The following is a 17,562-nucleotide window of genomic DNA, read 5'->3' on the forward strand; positions in this document are numbered from 1 at the left end:
GGGATGGCCCTGCTCCACAAGGAGCAACGCCTGTGCTGCTGCTGTGCGCTGCTGCTTTGATAAAAGTTGCTTTCCAATAAGTAAAAAATAAGGCTGGGCGCAGTGGCTCACACCTGTAATCCCAGGACTTTGGGAGGCTGAAGTGGGCGGATCAACTGAGGTCAGAAGATGGAGACCAGCCTGGCCAAAATGGCGAAATCCTGTCTCTACTAAAAATATAAAAATTAGCTGGGCGTGGTGGCAGACGCCTGTAATCCAAGCCACTTGGGAGGCTGAGGCAGAAGAATCGCTTGAACCCAAGAGGCAGAGATTGCGGTGAGCCCAGATCACGCCACTGCACTCCAGCCTGGGCGCCAGAGCAAGGCTCAGTCTTAAAAAAATAAAAAATTTTAAAAAATGTTTAAGTTGCTGTCTAACACCACCAGCTCACCCTTGAATTCTTTCCCAGGTGAAGCCAAGAACTCTCTTGGGCTAAGCCCCAATTTTGGGGATCACCTGCCCTGCATCAGCCTTGCTACGCTGAAGCTGATCTTGAATTCCTGGCCTCAAGTGATCCTCCTGCCTCAGCTTCCCAAAGTGCTGGGATTACAGACATGAGCCACTGCACCCAGCCTGAAAAGGAGTGAGTATTCTTTAACTAAGAGCATGTTAGACAAGGAGTCAAAGACAGACAGACAGGAAATATGTGCAAGGTCATAAACCAGCAAGGAATTAATGATTAGATATGTAGATATGCAGATTAGTAGAAAAAGGCTAGAAACCCAATAGCAAAAAGAAAGACCAAAGATATGAAAAGCCAGTTCACAGACAAGGGACACCCAATGGCTGACAAGGGCACAAAGAGCGGCTCAAACTCTCCAGCCATCAGAGAACCCAGAGGAACATGAGGTACCACTTTAAATTCATCAGATCGGCAAGCCATTAAAAAGTTGGATGGTACCAAGTCCTGAGAGAACCAGAAGCCTCAGGTGGAGTGTCAACTCTCACAGCCACTCAGGAGAGCATCTGTGGTACCCTGTGAAGTCATGAGTGCGTGTGCCCTATAACCTGGAAATCCTCCTCCAAGGGGAATTCTCCCACAGTCCATAAGGGGACAGCAGGAAGATGTTAACTGCAGTGATGCCTGTGATGGCGGGGTTGAGGCCAGTTTGAGTGTGCAACACTGTGGAGGTGAGGTGGATCATAAAGGTGCTAGACATTCAACATGGTATAACACGCATGTAGCTTGTAGAAACAACAAACAAGATGCATGTGGAAAACAGCATCGAGAGCAAAAATGTAAATGTGTAAATAACAGAACTGAATTTTCTGCATGACATCATGTTTGTAAATTGCAAACACATCCACATAGGAGACAGTGCCATACATGGTACAGAGCCAGGCAGGCTTTAAGGATGCCGACTGAGCATGCTGACATGGGTCTGACGGAAGGCAGGGGAGAGCAAGGAACCTGGGAAGTGAAAGAGGGTAAGTGAATTAACATAACTCGAGAGGGGCCTTGTTCGCTGTGTTGATGTGTAACAAACAGAAGTAGACTTGACTCAGCTGTGTAAGAGGCCATAAAATGAACCGTAGAGGCCGGGTGTGGTGGCTTATACCCAGCACCTTGGGAGGCCGAGATGGGCGGATCACGCCTGTAATCCTAGCTACACGGGAAGCTGAGGCAGGAGAATCGCTTGAACCCAGGGGGCGGAGGTTGCAGCAAGCCGAGATCTTGCCACTGCACTCCAGCCCGGGTGACAGTGCGAGACTCTGTCTCAAAAAAAAAAAAATAATAATAAGGCAGGGCACTGTGGCTCATGCCTGTAATCCCAGCCTCCTCGGGAGGCTGAGGCAGGAGAATCACTTGAACCCAGGAGGCGGAGGTTGCAGTGAGTTGAGATCGTGCCACTGCACTCCAGCTTGGGCAACAGAGCGAGACTCTGTCTCAAAAAAAAAAGAACTCTTGACTAAGGTCCATAAAGCTCTCAAGGCTCTGGGGCCTGTCTACTCCTCCCAGGCTCATCAAGTCGCCCCGCCCCTTTCCTTGCTGCTCAGCCACACTGGCTTTGTCACATTCTTCATCCACAGTCCAAGCTCCTTCCCACCTCCTGGCCTTTGAACGTGCTGTTCCCTGGTGCCAGGAAAACACTGAACCTTGCTTTTCTCACAGCTGGCTTCTTCATCATCGGCATTCCTGCTCAAATGTCACCTCTTGGAAAGGTCATCTTTGAGTGCGAAATCTAAAGTCAGTTTTGCATCACACAGCACTTGAAATTGTCTCATTTTGCACTGTTTTATTCACCACTGTATCTATAGTGCCCAAAACAGTGTTTGGCCCTAAATAGATGCTTAATAAATACTTGTGGCAGAAATGAATGAGGGGTTTACCAAAGTCCCAAGTACTTCCAAGTGGTAGAATGGGGATTTGAACCCAGGTCCACCTAATTCATAGAGTACTTCTGCTCTTCCACTCCCACTGCCCCCCACCACGGTTCTTTTTTTTTTTTTTTTTTTTTTGAGATGGAGTCTTGCTCTGTTGCCCAGGCTGGAGTGCAGTGGTGTGATCTCCACTCACTACAACCTCTGCCTCCAGGGTACAAGCGATTCTCCTGCCTCAGCCTCCCAAGTAGCTGGGATTACAGGCACTGGTCACCATGCCCAGCTAATTTTTGTATTTTTAGTGGAGACTGGGTTTCACCGTGTTGGCCAGGCTGGTCTCGAACTCCTGACCTCAAGTGATCCACTCGCCTCGGCCTCCCAAAGTGTGAGCCCCCGTGCCCTGCCAAGAGTTCAGATTTTATTCTAAGTGCAATGGAAAACCAAGGAAAGGTTTTTTGTTTGTTTTGTTTTTTGAGACGGAGTCTTGCTCTGTCACCCAGGCTGGAGTGCAGTGGCTCAATCTTGGCTCACTGCAACATCTGCCTCCCGGGTTCAAGCAATTCTTCTGCCTCAGCCTCCCAAGTAGCTGGGACTATAGGCATGCGCTACCACGCCCGGCTAATTTTTGTATTTTTAGTAAAGACGGGGTTTCGGCTGTTGGCCAGGCTGGTCTTGAACTCCTGACTTCAAGTGATCCACCCGCCTCGGCCTCCCAAAGTGCTGGGATTACAGGAGGGAGCCACCAAGCCAGGCCAGCAGCATAATTTTTAAAAAGGTTTTTCAGAATAACACACACAGATAAAAAGATTTGTTTTAAAAGATCACTTCGGCTGCTGCCTGGAGACTGGACTGGAAAATGGAAGACACATAAGCTCTCTGAGCCTCGGTTTCCACATTTGCAAAAATGGGGAGAGCACCCCTCCGGTGCGGGGCTGTTGTGAGTAAGGTGGGGAAACAGTTCCCAGGAGTCTCCTTGGCACTCGAGGAACAGGCTGCGGTGCAAAACGCCCTGTCAGGGACCTGGAGGTTGGGGCGTGGAAGCCCCTCCAAGCCCCCCACATACAGGACTGAGGGCTGTGTCCGAGCCCGGCACGGGATGTCGCTTGCCATGGCGGCCACTGAGTGGCGTCACGGGGCGGGCGCGCTCCGTCTGGAAGAGGCTCCAACCCATCAGCCCGCTCGGGGCTCGGCAGCTCTGGCCTGCTTAGGGCGGACGGGGGCGGGACCGGCACGTGGGGCGGAGCCACGGTCGGAGGGGCGGGGCATGGGGGGGCGGGGCCGCGGCGACGCTTGGTGTGTGGGCGCAGATGGCGGCGGCGCACGGCGCCTGAGCGGGCCGGGGCCATGAGCGCCGCCCGGCCCCAGTTCAGCATTGATGATGCCTTCGAGCTGTCCCTGGAGGACGCGGGCCCTGGGCCCGAGTCCAGCGGGGTCGCGCGCTTTGGGCCGCTGCACTTCGAGCGTCGGGCCCGGTTCGAGGTGGCTGACGAGGACAAGCAGTCCCGGCTGCGCTACCAGGTGAACCGCCCGGCCCACCTAACCCCCTGCCCCCGGCCGGACGGGACCCCAGGCCGGGCCCCAAAGGCCTCAACTCGGGGGAGAATCTGCCTAGAGGCCCCAGCTGAAGCGCGAGACCGCTTCCCCGCCCCGCGGACGTGACTCTTGATGCAGAGCCCCGCCCAGGCCCTCCCGGTTCCGATACCGGGCCCCAGCCAACCGGGAAGAGCCCAGAGCCCGGGCCCGGGAACTCATCCCTCAGCTCCAGCTGGGGAGCCCAGCCGGATTCCCCACTCATCCTGGCTACTCGCACCTGGCTCCCGCTGGGTTGGGGGAGCTCCTCTGTATCTGAACCAGACCTTGCCCCACACGCAGGAGCATCCCCTGTGCCCCAGGCCAGCTAAGCTGATGGGAACCCGCACGCCTTTCTCTATTCTGAAAGCCCTCACCCTAATCCGACCACCACCCCTAAGAGCTGGAGCTCCTCTCACATGACCGGTCCTTGCCCACCCTCTGGCTCCCACTAAACCAGAAAAACCCATTTTCCCAGAAAACCTCCACCAACCCTAGGCTGCTTTTCTTGGAGACCTGGACCAGATCCCTGTGCCTTGAACCTGGGAACCCTGGGCCTGGCCTTCCCTGGCACTCCAATTCCCAAGCTCCCATTCTAGGCCACTGAATGAGAGCTCCACCCTGACTCCCAAAGTTGGGAGCTCTCCTTTCCCTGGGATCCGTGCAGGCCCCTGCTCCCCAAAGCCCTGGCATCCACCCACCTCCTACCTGGTTTCTGTGAATCACCAAACCCGTTCTGCGGGGAGGGCAGAGGGCCAGGTGAACAGCTGCCAGGCGGCCAGGCAAATGGTTGTGTGGGCCTGCTTTTCTCTCCCCGGGAAGGGAGTGAGGAAGGGCCCCAGCCCAGCAACCCCCCTCAGACCTGTGTTCTGCAACAGAACCTGGAGAACGATGAGGATGGAGCCCAGGCCTCTCCGGAGCCGGATGGGGGAGTCAGCACCAGGTTAGGGCCAGGTGGGGACCCACCCCTGTACCCCAGCCCCAGCTCCTATCCCCAGGGACCCTGCTCAGTCACCCACCCCACTTCACTCACTCTCTTCCATCCTGTCCTATTGATTCCTAGCCTGACCCTCACTTTCCTCACAGGGTCCCCTACACTGTAGGGTCACCCTACCCTAGTGCCCACCTGTACTCACCTCTTTCAGAAACCCCCAGTCTGGTCTGGCCCCCACCTTCATACAGGTCACCTGTCCTACAGAAACCCCTAGCTCATCCCCAGCCCCTGAATTCATCCTCACCCACCGAGGTCTCTCAGGGCCCACTATCCTGCAAGGGGCCAGCCCCAGTCCCTGCACCACGCCCTGCACTTCATCAGGACTCCTGTCCCAAAGCAACCCCGTCCTTGCCTCCCTGCCCCTCACTGGGCGCCTGTCCTGGCAGGGATTCCGGCCGAACTTCCATCCGCAGCTCCCAGTGGTCCTTTAGCACCATCAGCAGCGGCACCCAGCGCTCCTACAACACCTGCTGCAGGTGAGCCTGCCCACCTGAGCCCCCAGCCAAGCAGCCCTGGCTCTGCCCCCACAGCCTCCTGCACCCCCTCCCTCCACCTCCTTCACATTCACCCTGCTCTCCTGCCACGCAGCTGGACTCAACACCCTTTGATCCAGAAGAACCGCCGAGTGGTGCTGGCCTCCTTCCTGCTCCTGCTGCTGGGGCTGGGTGAGTGGCCCTGAGGGTTGGGGTCAAGAGGGGCCCCGTGGGAGGCTCTGCCCTCCTTTTGTGCAGGCTCTGCCTCCCCCTTGACATTGAGCCTCCCAGCATCCTGGGGAGGCAGCTGGCTGCCATCATCACACTCCCATTTTACAGGTGAGGAGACAGAGGCCTTGTGACCTGGGCACACAGCCAGGAAATCACACATAGCTGAAAATGGAACCTGGCTTATCACTCCAAAGACTTTTCCTTTTTTAAAAAATTTAACCTGTTTAATCCATTAGGGAACAGAAGTGTAGCAGCTACCATTTATTCTGTGTCTGCTTTGGGCAAGGTGCAGGGCAGTTTTATTTTCCCACCTTACAGAAGTCCTACAAGTGAGGTGGTGCCCAGAAGCCACGTGTAGGGGCTCAGGGATGCCGAGTGCCCAGCCAGTGCAGAGCCGCAGGGCACCTGGCACTTCCCCTTGTCTGGCATCTAAGCGCTGACAAGCACCCCTCTCCTACCCATTGCTCAGATGCGGGAACTTTTGGTCCAGAGCAGGCAGATCTCACACCAGGTGTTCTTTGGCTCCCAGGCACCTCGTTATTTGGGGTAGAGGAGGCAGAGTCCCCAGAAAGTATCCAGGGTTGGGGTCACGAGTGATCCATAAGGAGGGACTAACTGTGGCTGCTACCCTGGCTCATCTCTCCGCTTCTCCAGGAAGGCCAAGGCTCCCCAGCCAGCCAGGCCCCTGGCACAGAGTCTGGCCTCTGCTCAGGGTGTTTGAGTGCGGGGGAGGGGGCTGCCACTTCCCAGCACCGCTGTACACCGGCCCTGGTAGTGCTGCCAAGTTCTTTCATTTTTCCTCTCAACCCAGCAAGGCAAGCCTGGGGCTACCAGAGCGCCTTAGAGGGCCTTTGTAGGGTGCAGGGAGTGAGTTTCAGCCCCCATCATCCCCTATACCCCCCCTTTTTTTTTTTTCTTTTTTTTCTTTTTTTTTTTAGAAGGAGTCTTGCTCTGTGGCTCAGTCAGGAGTGTAGTGGCGCAATCTCGGCTCACTGCAACCTCCGCCTCCTGGGTTCAAGGGATTTTCATGCCTCAGCCTCCAGAGTAGCTGGGATTACAGGCGCCCGCCACCACACCTGGCTAATTTTTTGTATTTTTCTAGTAGAGATGGGGTTTCACCATGTTGGCCTCAGGTGATCCACCCACCTCAGCTTCCCAAAGTGTTGGGATTACAGGCGTGAGCCACCATGCCCAGCCCTTTTTATTTTTTTAGAGACAGAGTCTTGGTCTGTTGCCCAAGCTGGAGAGCTGTGGTATGATCACTGCAGCCTCAAACTCTTGGACTCAAGCCATCCTCCCAGCTGAGCCTCCCTAGTAGCTGGGACTACAGACATGTACCACCATGCTCAGCTAATTTTTTTTTTTTAAATAATAATAGAGACAAGGTCTCACTGTGTTACCCAGGCTGGTCTTGAACTCCTGAACTCAAGTGATCCTCCTGCCTCGGCCTCCCAAAGTGCTAGGATTACAGCCATGAGTCACCACGCCTGGGCTGGGCTAATTTTTTTTTAACTTTTTATAGAGATGGGGATCTTGGTATGTTGCCCAGGCTGGCTTCGAACTCCTGGCCTCAAGCGATCTTCCTGCCTTGGCTCCCTGAAGCACTGGGATTACAGGCATGAGCCACCATACCTGGCCCACCCTTTTTGAAGTAGTCTGGGCAATGCACAAAGCAGTCCATGGTGGCCCCCCAGGCCCCCAAGCTTACTACCCCCCTTGTTGCAGAGCCCAAAGTCCAGCTCCTCATTCCCCCATCACTCTTCTAACTGGGGACCCAGGACTCCTGCATTGCCCTGTTCTTACCCCCCATATCCCAATCACCTGTACTGTTAGCTTTCAGGTTCTTATTGGTTCCTCCACTAAAGACGGGCCATGAGGGCAGGGACCTTATCTGCCCTTCAGGGCGGAATTCCCAGTACCAGGCACGCAGTAGGTGTTCCATAAATGTTTGTTGAATGACTAAAAGCCCACCCCAAGGAGCAAAGAAAAATCTCTCCTTTCACACACTTCCCAGGGCCTGCTCAGTGCCTTGCTCTGGAAACAGAGCTTGGTGAGCTTCCTGGGGAGGGTCTCTGCCTAGGGCACCTTCAGCTCAGGTGGTGGGGGGCATCATTCCTTAGGGCTGAGCCGGGCTGGGGGTGGGAGCCCCCGCCCTCACCACTGCTCCGTCTGTGTGCAGTGCTGATCCTGGTCGGCGTGGGACTGGAGGCGACGCCCTCTCCAGGTGAGCGACCCTCCCGCCCCCACAGGCAGAGGACACCCGTCTTGTGTCCGCGGGTCCACGGCAAGCCCTCCCAACTCCCGGCAGTACACGGCCCCTTTTCAGCCGGGAGTGAGGCTTGCCCAGGCAGTCAGCGGCAGCCAGGCGGGCCTCGCAGCCTCCTCCCTCTCGCCCTGACCGGGCTCTGGTCCCTCCCGCAGGTGTCTCCAGCGCCATCTTCTTCGTGCCGGGCTTCCTGTTGTTGGTGCCTGGAGGTGCGAGCGGGCACCGGAGCGGAAGAGGCGGGGCCGCGGGGAGGGGAGGGGAGGGGCTGTGGGGCTGGACTGAGGGCGGTGTTGCGGGGAGGGGCGGGGCCTCGGCGTTGACAGGCCCCGCCCCGCCCCGCAGTCTATCACGTGATCTTCATCTACTGCGCGGTCAAGGGCCACCGGGGCTTCCAGTTCTTCTACCTGCCCTACTTCGAGAAGTGACCGCGGCGCAGCGTGGACTCCTTGCGTCCACGGGGGCGCCCCTCGGACCCGCGCCCTGTTCCGTTCCCCTCATCTCAAGGGAAGAGGCCCTCCAGGACCCTCGAAACCCCAGCCCCTAGGGAGTTTGCTCAGGAAGTTTGGGGCATGCAGGCCTGGCCCTGGGAAAGCCGCCCCTCGCCTGCTCTGTGCCTTAACTTATTTTCGGGCCGTGCGGCTGCTAGGTTGCTGTTATTTTGTGCTAATAAAAGAGTAATTAATTCCACCAGAGGCAATTGCTCTCCTCCTGTCCTGCCACTGCTAGCCCAGCCCACCAGCCTGACCACAGCCCCCCTCCCAAGGACTGACCCTGAGGCTGAAGGGCTTCGAGCACCACCAAACGAGTGGCCGCCCTGATGCTGAGGCTTGCCCAAGGGCATGGGGCATGTTAGGGGCAGAGCTGGGCGTAGGACTCCTGCCTTGCCAGCCAGGAGGCGGCCGGAACAGCCTGCCCCACCCCCAGCCCTTGGATGACTCAACCAGTCCGTCTCTGTCTGGTGGCCCTGGCCGAGGGCACGCAGAGATGACGCAGGCCTGGGACCTGGAGGCTGGTATCCTAGTTCCAGCCTGGCTCTGGGGCCCTGGGCTGCCACAGCCAGCCCTGAATGTAGGCCATGCCAAGGCAATTGCCCAGCCCCCTCCACCCACTGCCCTCCTTCCCAGTCCCAGAGGTCGAGAGAACCTGGGGGCAGAGGGCATAGGAAGCCGCGCCTGACAGACACCCTCAGTGATCAAAGACTTAGAAATGCAGAACGTTAGAAACAAACCATCTCAGAATTTTGGAAAATCAGCATTTCAGAATCTTATGAAGAAACAGAATCTTTGAGAAGCCTGAAATCTGAGATCATAGTAGCTACCAGTTATCAATTTGTTAAAAGACCCCAGGATGGCCTGGCACGGTGGCTCATGCCTGTAATCCCAGCACTTTGAGAGGCCACGGTGGGAGGATCGCTTGAGCCCAGGAGTTCGAGACCAACCTGGACAACATGGCGAGACCCCATCTCTATTTAAAAAAAAAAAAGAAAAGGTACTAGGCCCTGCGCTAAGCACTGAACACGAGTTATATCTTGTAATCTTCACTACCTCCGTCCCATTTTACAGATAACGACTGACTCACCCAAAGACAGCCAGCCGGTGGTGGGCAGAATTAGGAACATAGCCCAGGGCTCTTCCCATGACACCGCGGGGGAGGGAGAAGGAAACCGGCACTGAGCTGGTCTCCCCTACCGGCCAACCAAGAGGCTGGCTGAGTGAGCAAGGGTTGGGAGGCCCCGTTGGTGCACCTGTCCGCACAGTCTATCTCCCCCACCGAAACACGGGCCCCACAAACCACTGTCTGCAGCACCCAACACAGCGGGGCCTTCAGGATTCCGAGTTAGAGGAATGGACACCCAGACTCCTGCTCTCGCTCCCACCTTTCCAGGCCCCACAGACTTCCCACCCTCATCCCCCATTCAAGGCACTTAGGGGGCACCCATTGGATGCAGGAACTCCTAAACCAGTGGTCCCCCAACTAGCTATGGTAAAGGACCAGTTTTCATTTCTAATCCATCATGGTCCAGTACTTTCAGAAGAAGAACTAGCTGGGTGCCGTGCCTCATGCCTGTAATCCCAGCACTTCAAGAGGCCAAGGTGGGAGGATCATTTGAGCCCAGGAGTTCGAGACCAACCTGGGAAACATGGCAAAACCCCATCTCTACAAAAAATACAAAAATTAGCCAGGCGTGGGGCGCCTGTAGTCCCACCCACTTGGGGGGCTGGAGTGGGAGGATCATGGAGCCTGGGAGGCTGCAGTGGAGTCATGATTGCACCACTGCACTCCAGCCTGGAAGACAGACTGAGAACTATTTCCAAAAAAAAAAAAAATACAATAACATAAAAATTTTAAAAACTAGAAAAATGAAATAAAAAACATACAGAGGCTGAGCACAGTGGCTCATGCCTGCAATCCCAGCAGTTTGGGAGGCCGAGGCAGGTGAATCACGAGGTCAGGAGTTCGAGACCAGCCTGACCAACAGGGTGAAACGGCATCTCTATTAAAAATAAAAAAAAAAATTACCAGGCATGGGGGCACGTGCCTCTAATCCCAGCTACTCAGGACGCTGAGGCAGGAGAATCGCTTGAACCTGGGAGGCAGAGGTGGCAGTGAGCTGAGATCACGCCACTGCACTCCAGCCTGAGCGACAGAGCAAGACTCTGTCTCAAAAAAAAAAAAAAAAAAAAAAAAACAGAATACAAGTCCACAGTTTATCAGATTAATTAGACATAAAATTACATTTCAATAAATATAATCAGAACAAACATAGGAAAAAGGAAAAATGACAAAAACCATTGAATATGAACAAACAGGCAATTAACACAGAATCGCAGCTAACAACTTTTTATTCCTTTTTTTTTGAGACAAGTCTCGCTGTCTCCCAGGCTGGAGTGCAGTGGCGCGATCTTGGCTCACTGCATCCTCTGCCTCCCGGTTTAAGCGATTCTCATGTCTCAGCCTTCTCAGTAGCTGTGACTACAGGCGCATGCCACCATGCCCAGCTAATCTTTGTATTTTTAGTAGAGACAGGGTTTCACTATGTTGGCCAGGCTGGTCTCCAACCCCTGAGCCACCTTGCCCGACTTCATTCTACAGTCTTAACAGAAAGCAATTTCAGAAGTGGTGATTCCCATCATTAGAAGTCTGCATTAGGAATCAGCAAGGTGTAGTCCACACAATGGTTTTTATATTTTGTAATGGTTGGAGAAAAGTCAAAGAATAATAAGATTTTATGACATAAAATTATATAAAATTCAAATTTCCATGTCAATAAATGAAGTTTTACTGTTATTTATTAAAATTTCCGACATAGCCACACTCATTTGTTGACTTGACTTTGCACTACAAACTTCAACAGCACGTTGCGTGAGCAGCTGCAACAGAGACCGAAGCCTCAAAGCTGAAAATAATTACTGTCCAGCCCTTTACAGAAAGTTTCCCCACCCTTAGTCTACATGAACACTTTGACAGAACACCGTGAATCTGACTTTTCTCTCCAGTTATTTATAAAATTTGCTTTTTATATTCTGCAGTTTCAATGGGATATATCCAGATATACATTTATTTTTATTTACCCTACTCTGACTTCAGTTTGCTCCTTCAGTCTGGGGACTTGAAGTCTGTGGAAGTCTTTATGGAAAATTTTCAACCATTATCTCTTTGGTTATTGCTTCTTGCTCATTCTCTATGTACTTCCTCCGTCTGAGACTCCCAAGGACTTATCTGTCTTTTTCTTTGAAACAGGGTCTCTTGCTCTGTCACCAAGGCTGGAGTGCAGTGGCACGATCACTGCAGCCTCCAACTTCTGGGCTCAAATGATCCTCTCACCTCAGCCTCCTGAATAGCTGGAACTACAAGCATGAGCCACTACACCCAGCTTATTTTTTTATTATTTTTTTAAGAGGCAGGGTCTTGCTGTTAGGCTGGTCTCAAACTCCTGGCCTCAAGTGATCCTCCTGCCTTAGCCTCCCAAAATGCTGAGATTACAGGCATGAGCCACCACACCCAGTCTTCCAGTGACCTTTTTTTTTTTTGAGACGGAGTCTCGCTCTGTAGCCCAGGCTGGAGTGCAGTGGCGCGATCTTGACTCACTGCAAGCTCCGCCTCCTGGGTTCACGCCATTCTCTTGCCTCAGCCTCCGGAGTAGCTGGGACTACAGGCGCCCGCCACCACGCCCAGCTAATTTTTTTTTTGTATTTTTAGTAGAGATGGGGTTTCACCATGTTAGCCAGGATGGTCTCGATCTCCTGACCTCGTGATCTGCCCGTCTCATCCTCCCAAAGTGCTGGGATTACAGGCGTGAGCCACCGCGCCCAGCCTTCCAGTGACTTTTAACTACCCTTTAATATTTTCCATCTTTTTGTCTCTCAGTGTTACATTATAAGTGATTTCTTAGATATAGCTTCCAGTTCATTAATCTTCTTTAAATTGTGTTTAATCTGCTGTTTAGCTTATCCATTATTTTTTCATTCCAATGGCTATATGTATATATATATAATATACTCTTTTTTTTTAACAGAAGCCATGGTTTTTTGTTGTTTTTTTTTTTTTTTTTGACAAATTCTCACTCTGTTGCCCACGCTGGAGTGCAGTGGTGCGATCTCAACTCACTGCAACCTCTGCCTCCTGGGCTCAAGTGATCCTCCCACCTCAGCCTGCAGAATGGCTGGGACCACAGATGCAAGCACCACCAGGCCTGGCTAATTTTTGTATTTTTAGTAGAGACAGGGTTTCACCATGTTGCCCAGGCTGGTCTCGAACTCCTGAGCTCAAGCAACCCGCCCACCTTGGCCTCCCAAAGTGCTGGGATTCCAGGCATGAGCCATGCGCCTGGCCTGTTGGGTTACCTTTTAAATCTTCCAGTTCTCTCTTCATACTATCCTGTTACTGCATGTTGATCTCTCTTCCCCTTTTAGCCGTCTTTTATTTGCATGTATCTTGTGGTCTCTTAGGCGGCTGTATTATGTACACTGAGAGGCCAGTCCTCTCGTTTTTGTCTCTGTCTCGTCTCCTTCATGGTGGTTTCTTCACTTTTATAATCGGTAGGGTTTTTTGGTTTTGTTTTTGAGACGGAGTCTCGATCTGTTGCTCAGGCTGGGGTGCAATGGTGTGATCTCAGCTCACGGCAGCTCCACCCTCAGGCTCAAGTGATTCTCCTGCCTCAACCTCCGAGTAGCTGAGATTACAGGTGCATGCTACCTCGCCCAGTTAATTTTTGTATTTTTAGCAGAGATGGAGTTTCACCATGTTGGTCAGGTTGGCCTCAAACTCCTGACCTCAGGTAATTCACCCACCTTGGCCTCCCAAAGTGCTGGGATTACAAGCATGAGCCACCACTCCCGGCCCAATAATCTGTAGTTTTTATCACAAGTTCCCCTTTGGGAGCGGCAGGGTTTTTTCCAGTTTTTTTCAGCTTTTCACACCCTGGAGAGAGACTACACGCCTGCTTGAAGGGCAGGCCCTGGAGTTCTAGGCTCTTTAGGGCAGCTGTTTCCACTCCAGGCCATGAACGTCTGTATCCTTGCCACTTTCTATGACTGCTCAGTGCAGACAGATTAATATCTTAGCCTTTGGAGACCCTGGAATATATCCAGGGGGGTTTGTTTCTTGCTCCCCAGACTCATACGGTTCTTCTGTCACTCATGGGTGTAGGAGTCCAGGCGCCCAAGCCTCTATCCAGATCTGAAACCCCCACAGGGTCAGCTCCCTCCTACAACCCCAGCTTCGATTTCTTTGTCTTTGATACATGGAGCCATCATCCCTTTCTTTCTTTCAAGCTCACTTTTTTACACTTGGGTTTTTTGGTTTTTTGTTTGTTTGCTTTTTGTCTTTTATTTTTCCTTTTTGTGGAGAATGGGGTCTCGATATATTGCCCAGGCAGGTCTCGAACTCCTGGGCTCAAGCTGTCCTCCTGCTTCTGCCCCCCCGACAGCTGGGATTACAGGTGTGAGCCACCACACCCGGCTCAAGTTCATTAAAAAAAAAAAAATTATAAACATAAGTAGTGGAAGGGGTCCAGCCATCCTCTCCATTCATCATACCACTGGGGGGTCCCCACTGAATGCTGCCAGTGCCAGGGAACTCCCTACCTCCCAGAGGTCTGGAGAGACGCAAATCTTGTTCGCACTGAGGAACGGTGGGCAGCTGAGAGCAGGTCTTCTCCAGGCAGCTTGAGTAGGAGGAGGTAAGGACGAGGGTGGGCAGATAACATAACAAGCCGACATCGAGGCCAGGTGTTCTGAGGGATAGACGTAGTCTGGGGGCTGCTGGGTCTCCATCTTGGAGGCTCCTGGGGGAGGGCCGCAGCCTGGGTACGGCTGGTGTCTGGGGCCGCAGGAGCAACAGATATTCCCTCCTGGAGCCTCAGTGGCGGGAGAGCATCATCACAAACTCTGTGGGACAGAAGGGCAGGGCTTGAGTCAGTCCACGTCAGGGATCCCAGGAGGTGCTGGGCTCAGCCTAGGCCCTGGAAGGACGGGAGGGTTTTCCGGGAAGGAGACTCACCGTCAAAGTCTACGGTGCCATCCCCATTGAGGTCCACTTCTCGGAGCATCTCTTCCAGCTCAGGACCCGCCAGCGGCTCCCCGAGCAGAGCCGGTACCGCCTCCCGCAGCTCCGCCACCGTAATTCGTCCATCCCTGTCCCTGTCAAACTAAGGTCCCCACAAGGCTCAGCCCCTCCCACCCAAAGCTGCCTCCGCCTGCAGCCAGCTCCACTCTTTTATTTTTTATTTTATTTTATTTTATTTATTTTATTTTATTTTATTTTATTTTTTGAGACGGAGTCTTGCTCTGTCACCAGTCTGGAGTGCAGTGATGCGATTTCGGCTCACTGCAACCTTCGCCTCCAGGGTTCAAGTGATTCTCCTGCCTCAGCCTCCTGAGTAGCTGGGATTACAGGTGCCCACCACAACCCTTGGCTAATTTTTGTATTTTTAATAGAGATGGGGTTTTGCCATGTTGGCCAGGCTGACCTCGAACTCCTGACCTCAGGTGATCTGCACACCTTGGCCTCCCAAAGTGCTGGGATTACAGGCGTGAGCCACCGCGCCCGGCCAGCCAGTTCCACTCTTACCACTGCCTGTACCTAGATGCTGCCCTGCCTACCATCTCTGCCCATGCACACCTTCCACACCCTCCCACACCGAGGTGGTTTGCCTCCTGCTCCAGGAAGTCCCCCTGGGCGGATCCTCTAGCTGGGAGTGAGCTGAACCGTCTCTGACCCATCCCTGGGCCCCAGTCCCACCGCCTGCAGGGCTCTAGGCCTTCCCAAGGCTGAGACCTGAGTGAGAGGCCAGCAAGGATGCCACCCAGCCCTGCCCCCCTCTGCCCACCTCACCACACTCCGCACCTCTCGGAAGGCGATGCGCAGCTCTCGCACCCCCAGCATGTGCGCCGTCTCCTCCCTCAGCTTTGGGCCTATCAGTTCTACAAACTCCTCAAAGTCCACACGGCCACCCACTGCGGACCCAGGAAGAGTATCACAATGGTGAGGGCATAAGGGCTGAAGCCCAAGGAGGGACATCCCACAGGCCAGGCACCCCCACCCCCAGGCTCTGCACCTAGGAAGAAACACCCATGTCCATGCCTGCAGCAGATAGGAGGCTGGAACCCCTGTCCTTGGCTGCTGGGGTGCCAGGGCTGCTTCTGCTCTTAGCGAAGAACCCAAGTGTGCAAGGAAGAGATCAGGCTTTGGAGCCAGATAGTGCCCGGTTCAAGTCTTGGCCCCGCTGCTGATGTGCGTGGCACTGGCTGACTTACTGATCCTCCCTTCCTCATCCTAGGAGCAGGGCGAGGAGCCTACTCCATGGGGCTCAGGTTCATGGCCATGAAGTACTGGAGCCCAGTGGGCAGCAATAAATGCCACCTCCGAACACACCCATGTGGTCCGTGCCTCAGTTTTAAGATGCCATCAGTCACACCAAGCACTCATGGTCACGCAACAGCTTTGGGGACAGAAAAGCATGACACCAAATGTCCACCTCAATTGTAAATCACATCCCCATTTTGGAAATTTTAAGGCAAAAATGCAGGAGTCCTGGAATGAAGTTAATATGAGATTTGTCTGAGGACAAACCAGCGAAGGGGAACCACACAGTTCCTGCTATCAGACACTGAGTCGCAAGGCATGGGTGGGGTCCTCTCCCATCAGGGCGACCCCGATTCAGGCAGCTGCCACCAGGGCACAGGGCTGAGGCAGGGTCACAGAAAGAGAAAGAGAGAGGGTGCCAGGTGACTAGTATCAGCGGACAGCACTTTATCACTGAGCCAGGGGCTTCTGGGCGAGCGAGGCAGGAAGGGCTCGGGTGGAAGGAGCAAATGTGTATAGCGGCCATGGCAACAGACATCCCGAGCCAGGGTCCTCAACCTGAGCCCCAAGGGGCTCTCCTGGGTCTCCGGGCCGCCTTGCTGGCCTGCCTTCCCACACAGAGAGGGAGGAGCTTGAACCCGGTGCCCCTGCCTGGAAACCACCACCCTCCCTCACTCCCACTGGCACCCCGATGGACTCCCAAGGGCCACCTCCTACCAGCCCCTCGTGACCCCTGAACTACGCAGGCTGCCCGGGCAGGCTCCCGCACTGACTGCGCATCTTGATGTGCTGCGAGACCTCCAGGAGCTCCATCTCGGTGGGCATGTAGCCCAGGGTCCGCATGCAGTCGCCCAGCTCCCGGTGGCCGATGTAGCCGTCACGGTCAGTGTCAAACTCCTCGAAGGCGGCCTGAAGCTCTGTGGAGGAGGGAGGTCAAGCTCAGGTGGCCAGGCTCAGGGACAGCTCCCACCCCCTGCCAGCAACAAGAGCCACTCACCGTCTAGCTCCTCGGGGCCCAGCTCGCGGTCCTGCAGAGGGAGAGTCCATGATGTCCCCAGGGCCAGCCACGGCTCTGTCATCCTTCCTCCTCCATCCCCTGCTCATGTTGGCCTGGGCAGGGCCCAGCCCCACCAGCGTAGGAAAAGGACGCTGAAGCCTCGTGGGACCCAGGAAGAGCAAGCTCCCTTTTGTGCTCCTGGGGCCTGGAGCTCCCACAGAGCCCTGGTGTGAATTCTGGCTCTGCCTACCGCCCACGCTGGCCCGAGACCCACCCTTCCCCAAACCACAGCAACCCTGCCCCACAGCCCAGGCTCAGTCTGGGGCAGAAGAGGCAGAGGGCCTCTCAGGGGCAGGGTGAGCTGAGCCCAAGAGGTGTGTCTCCAGCCCCACCCCCGGGACCCCCAGCCCAACCCAGGTCCCACCTAACCTTCCCAAAGACTCGATTGAGCAGGGGCCCGTATGTCCTCTGAGCAGCATCGTGCCGGGAGTCAGGACGATGTCGGTGGGACTGGCGAGAAGAGGCCGGCCCGGGGGATGCAGGGGGTGCGCTCGCCGGCCCCTCTCTAGTGCTGGGAGGGTTATTGCTGCTCTCCGGGGCCTCAGGGCCTGTCTGCTCCCCAGAGCTGCCAGTGCACTTTCGAGACCCTCGGAGCCCCCTCTCCTTCTTGCTCCTCTTCCTGGTCAGCGGGGGCTCCTCTGCATCACTCTTGGGAGTCACAACCCCCGCAGGGGGCTTCTGAGGGCCACTGGCCAGGTTTGGGCCGTGCTGCCCCCTTGCCTGCTCTGTGGCCATGGGGGAGGGATAACAGGGCTCAGAGACACTGCACCCCTGGACACCCTTGGCTTTCAGGACCCATAAAGCT

At 54.7% G+C, this 17,562-nt stretch overlaps 2 protein-coding genes across 4 annotated transcripts; one reads left to right on the forward strand and one right to left on the reverse strand.

Annotated features, from left to right (window-relative positions):
- The first annotated feature begins 3,626 nt into the window (after positions 1 to 3,626).
- Positions 3,627 to 8,581, forward strand: TMEM134 (transmembrane protein 134). 3 transcript variants are annotated; one of them, XM_054438450.2, is made up of 7 exons: positions 3,627 to 3,879; positions 4,809 to 4,873; positions 5,311 to 5,400; positions 5,513 to 5,589; positions 7,808 to 7,852; positions 8,050 to 8,103; positions 8,237 to 8,581. In XM_054438450.2, exons 1-7 carry the CDS (start codon positions 3,706 to 3,708, stop codon positions 8,317 to 8,319), a joined length of 588 nt encoding a protein of 195 aa, XP_054294425.1. In that variant the 5' UTR covers positions 3,627 to 3,705; the 3' UTR covers positions 8,320 to 8,581. The 3 variants fall into 3 exon arrangements, with proteins under 3 accessions (XP_054294425.1, XP_054294427.1, XP_054294426.1); XM_054438452.2 differs by lacking the exon at positions 4,809 to 4,873 and having other exon boundaries at positions 3,628 to 3,879; XM_054438451.2 differs by lacking the exon at positions 7,808 to 7,852 and having other exon boundaries at positions 3,634 to 3,879.
- A 2,584-nt stretch (positions 8,582 to 11,165) lies between these two features.
- Positions 11,166 to 17,562, reverse strand: CABP4 (calcium binding protein 4). The gene is made up of 6 exons (XM_054438453.2): positions 17,127 to 17,562; positions 16,698 to 16,728; positions 16,474 to 16,617; positions 15,242 to 15,351; positions 14,396 to 14,543; positions 11,166 to 14,283 (listed from the first exon to the last, which is right to left on the reverse strand). The coding sequence occupies exons 1-6, from the start codon at positions 17,490 to 17,492 to the stop codon at positions 14,255 to 14,257; spliced, it is 828 nt and encodes a 275-aa protein (XP_054294428.2). The 5' UTR covers positions 17,493 to 17,562; the 3' UTR covers positions 11,166 to 14,254.

Source organism: Pongo pygmaeus, chromosome 9 (assembly GCF_028885625.2).
Source record: "Pongo pygmaeus isolate AG05252 chromosome 9, NHGRI_mPonPyg2-v2.0_pri, whole genome shotgun sequence".
In the NCBI taxonomy this organism is placed as follows: domain Eukaryota; kingdom Metazoa; phylum Chordata; class Mammalia; order Primates; family Hominidae; genus Pongo; species Pongo pygmaeus.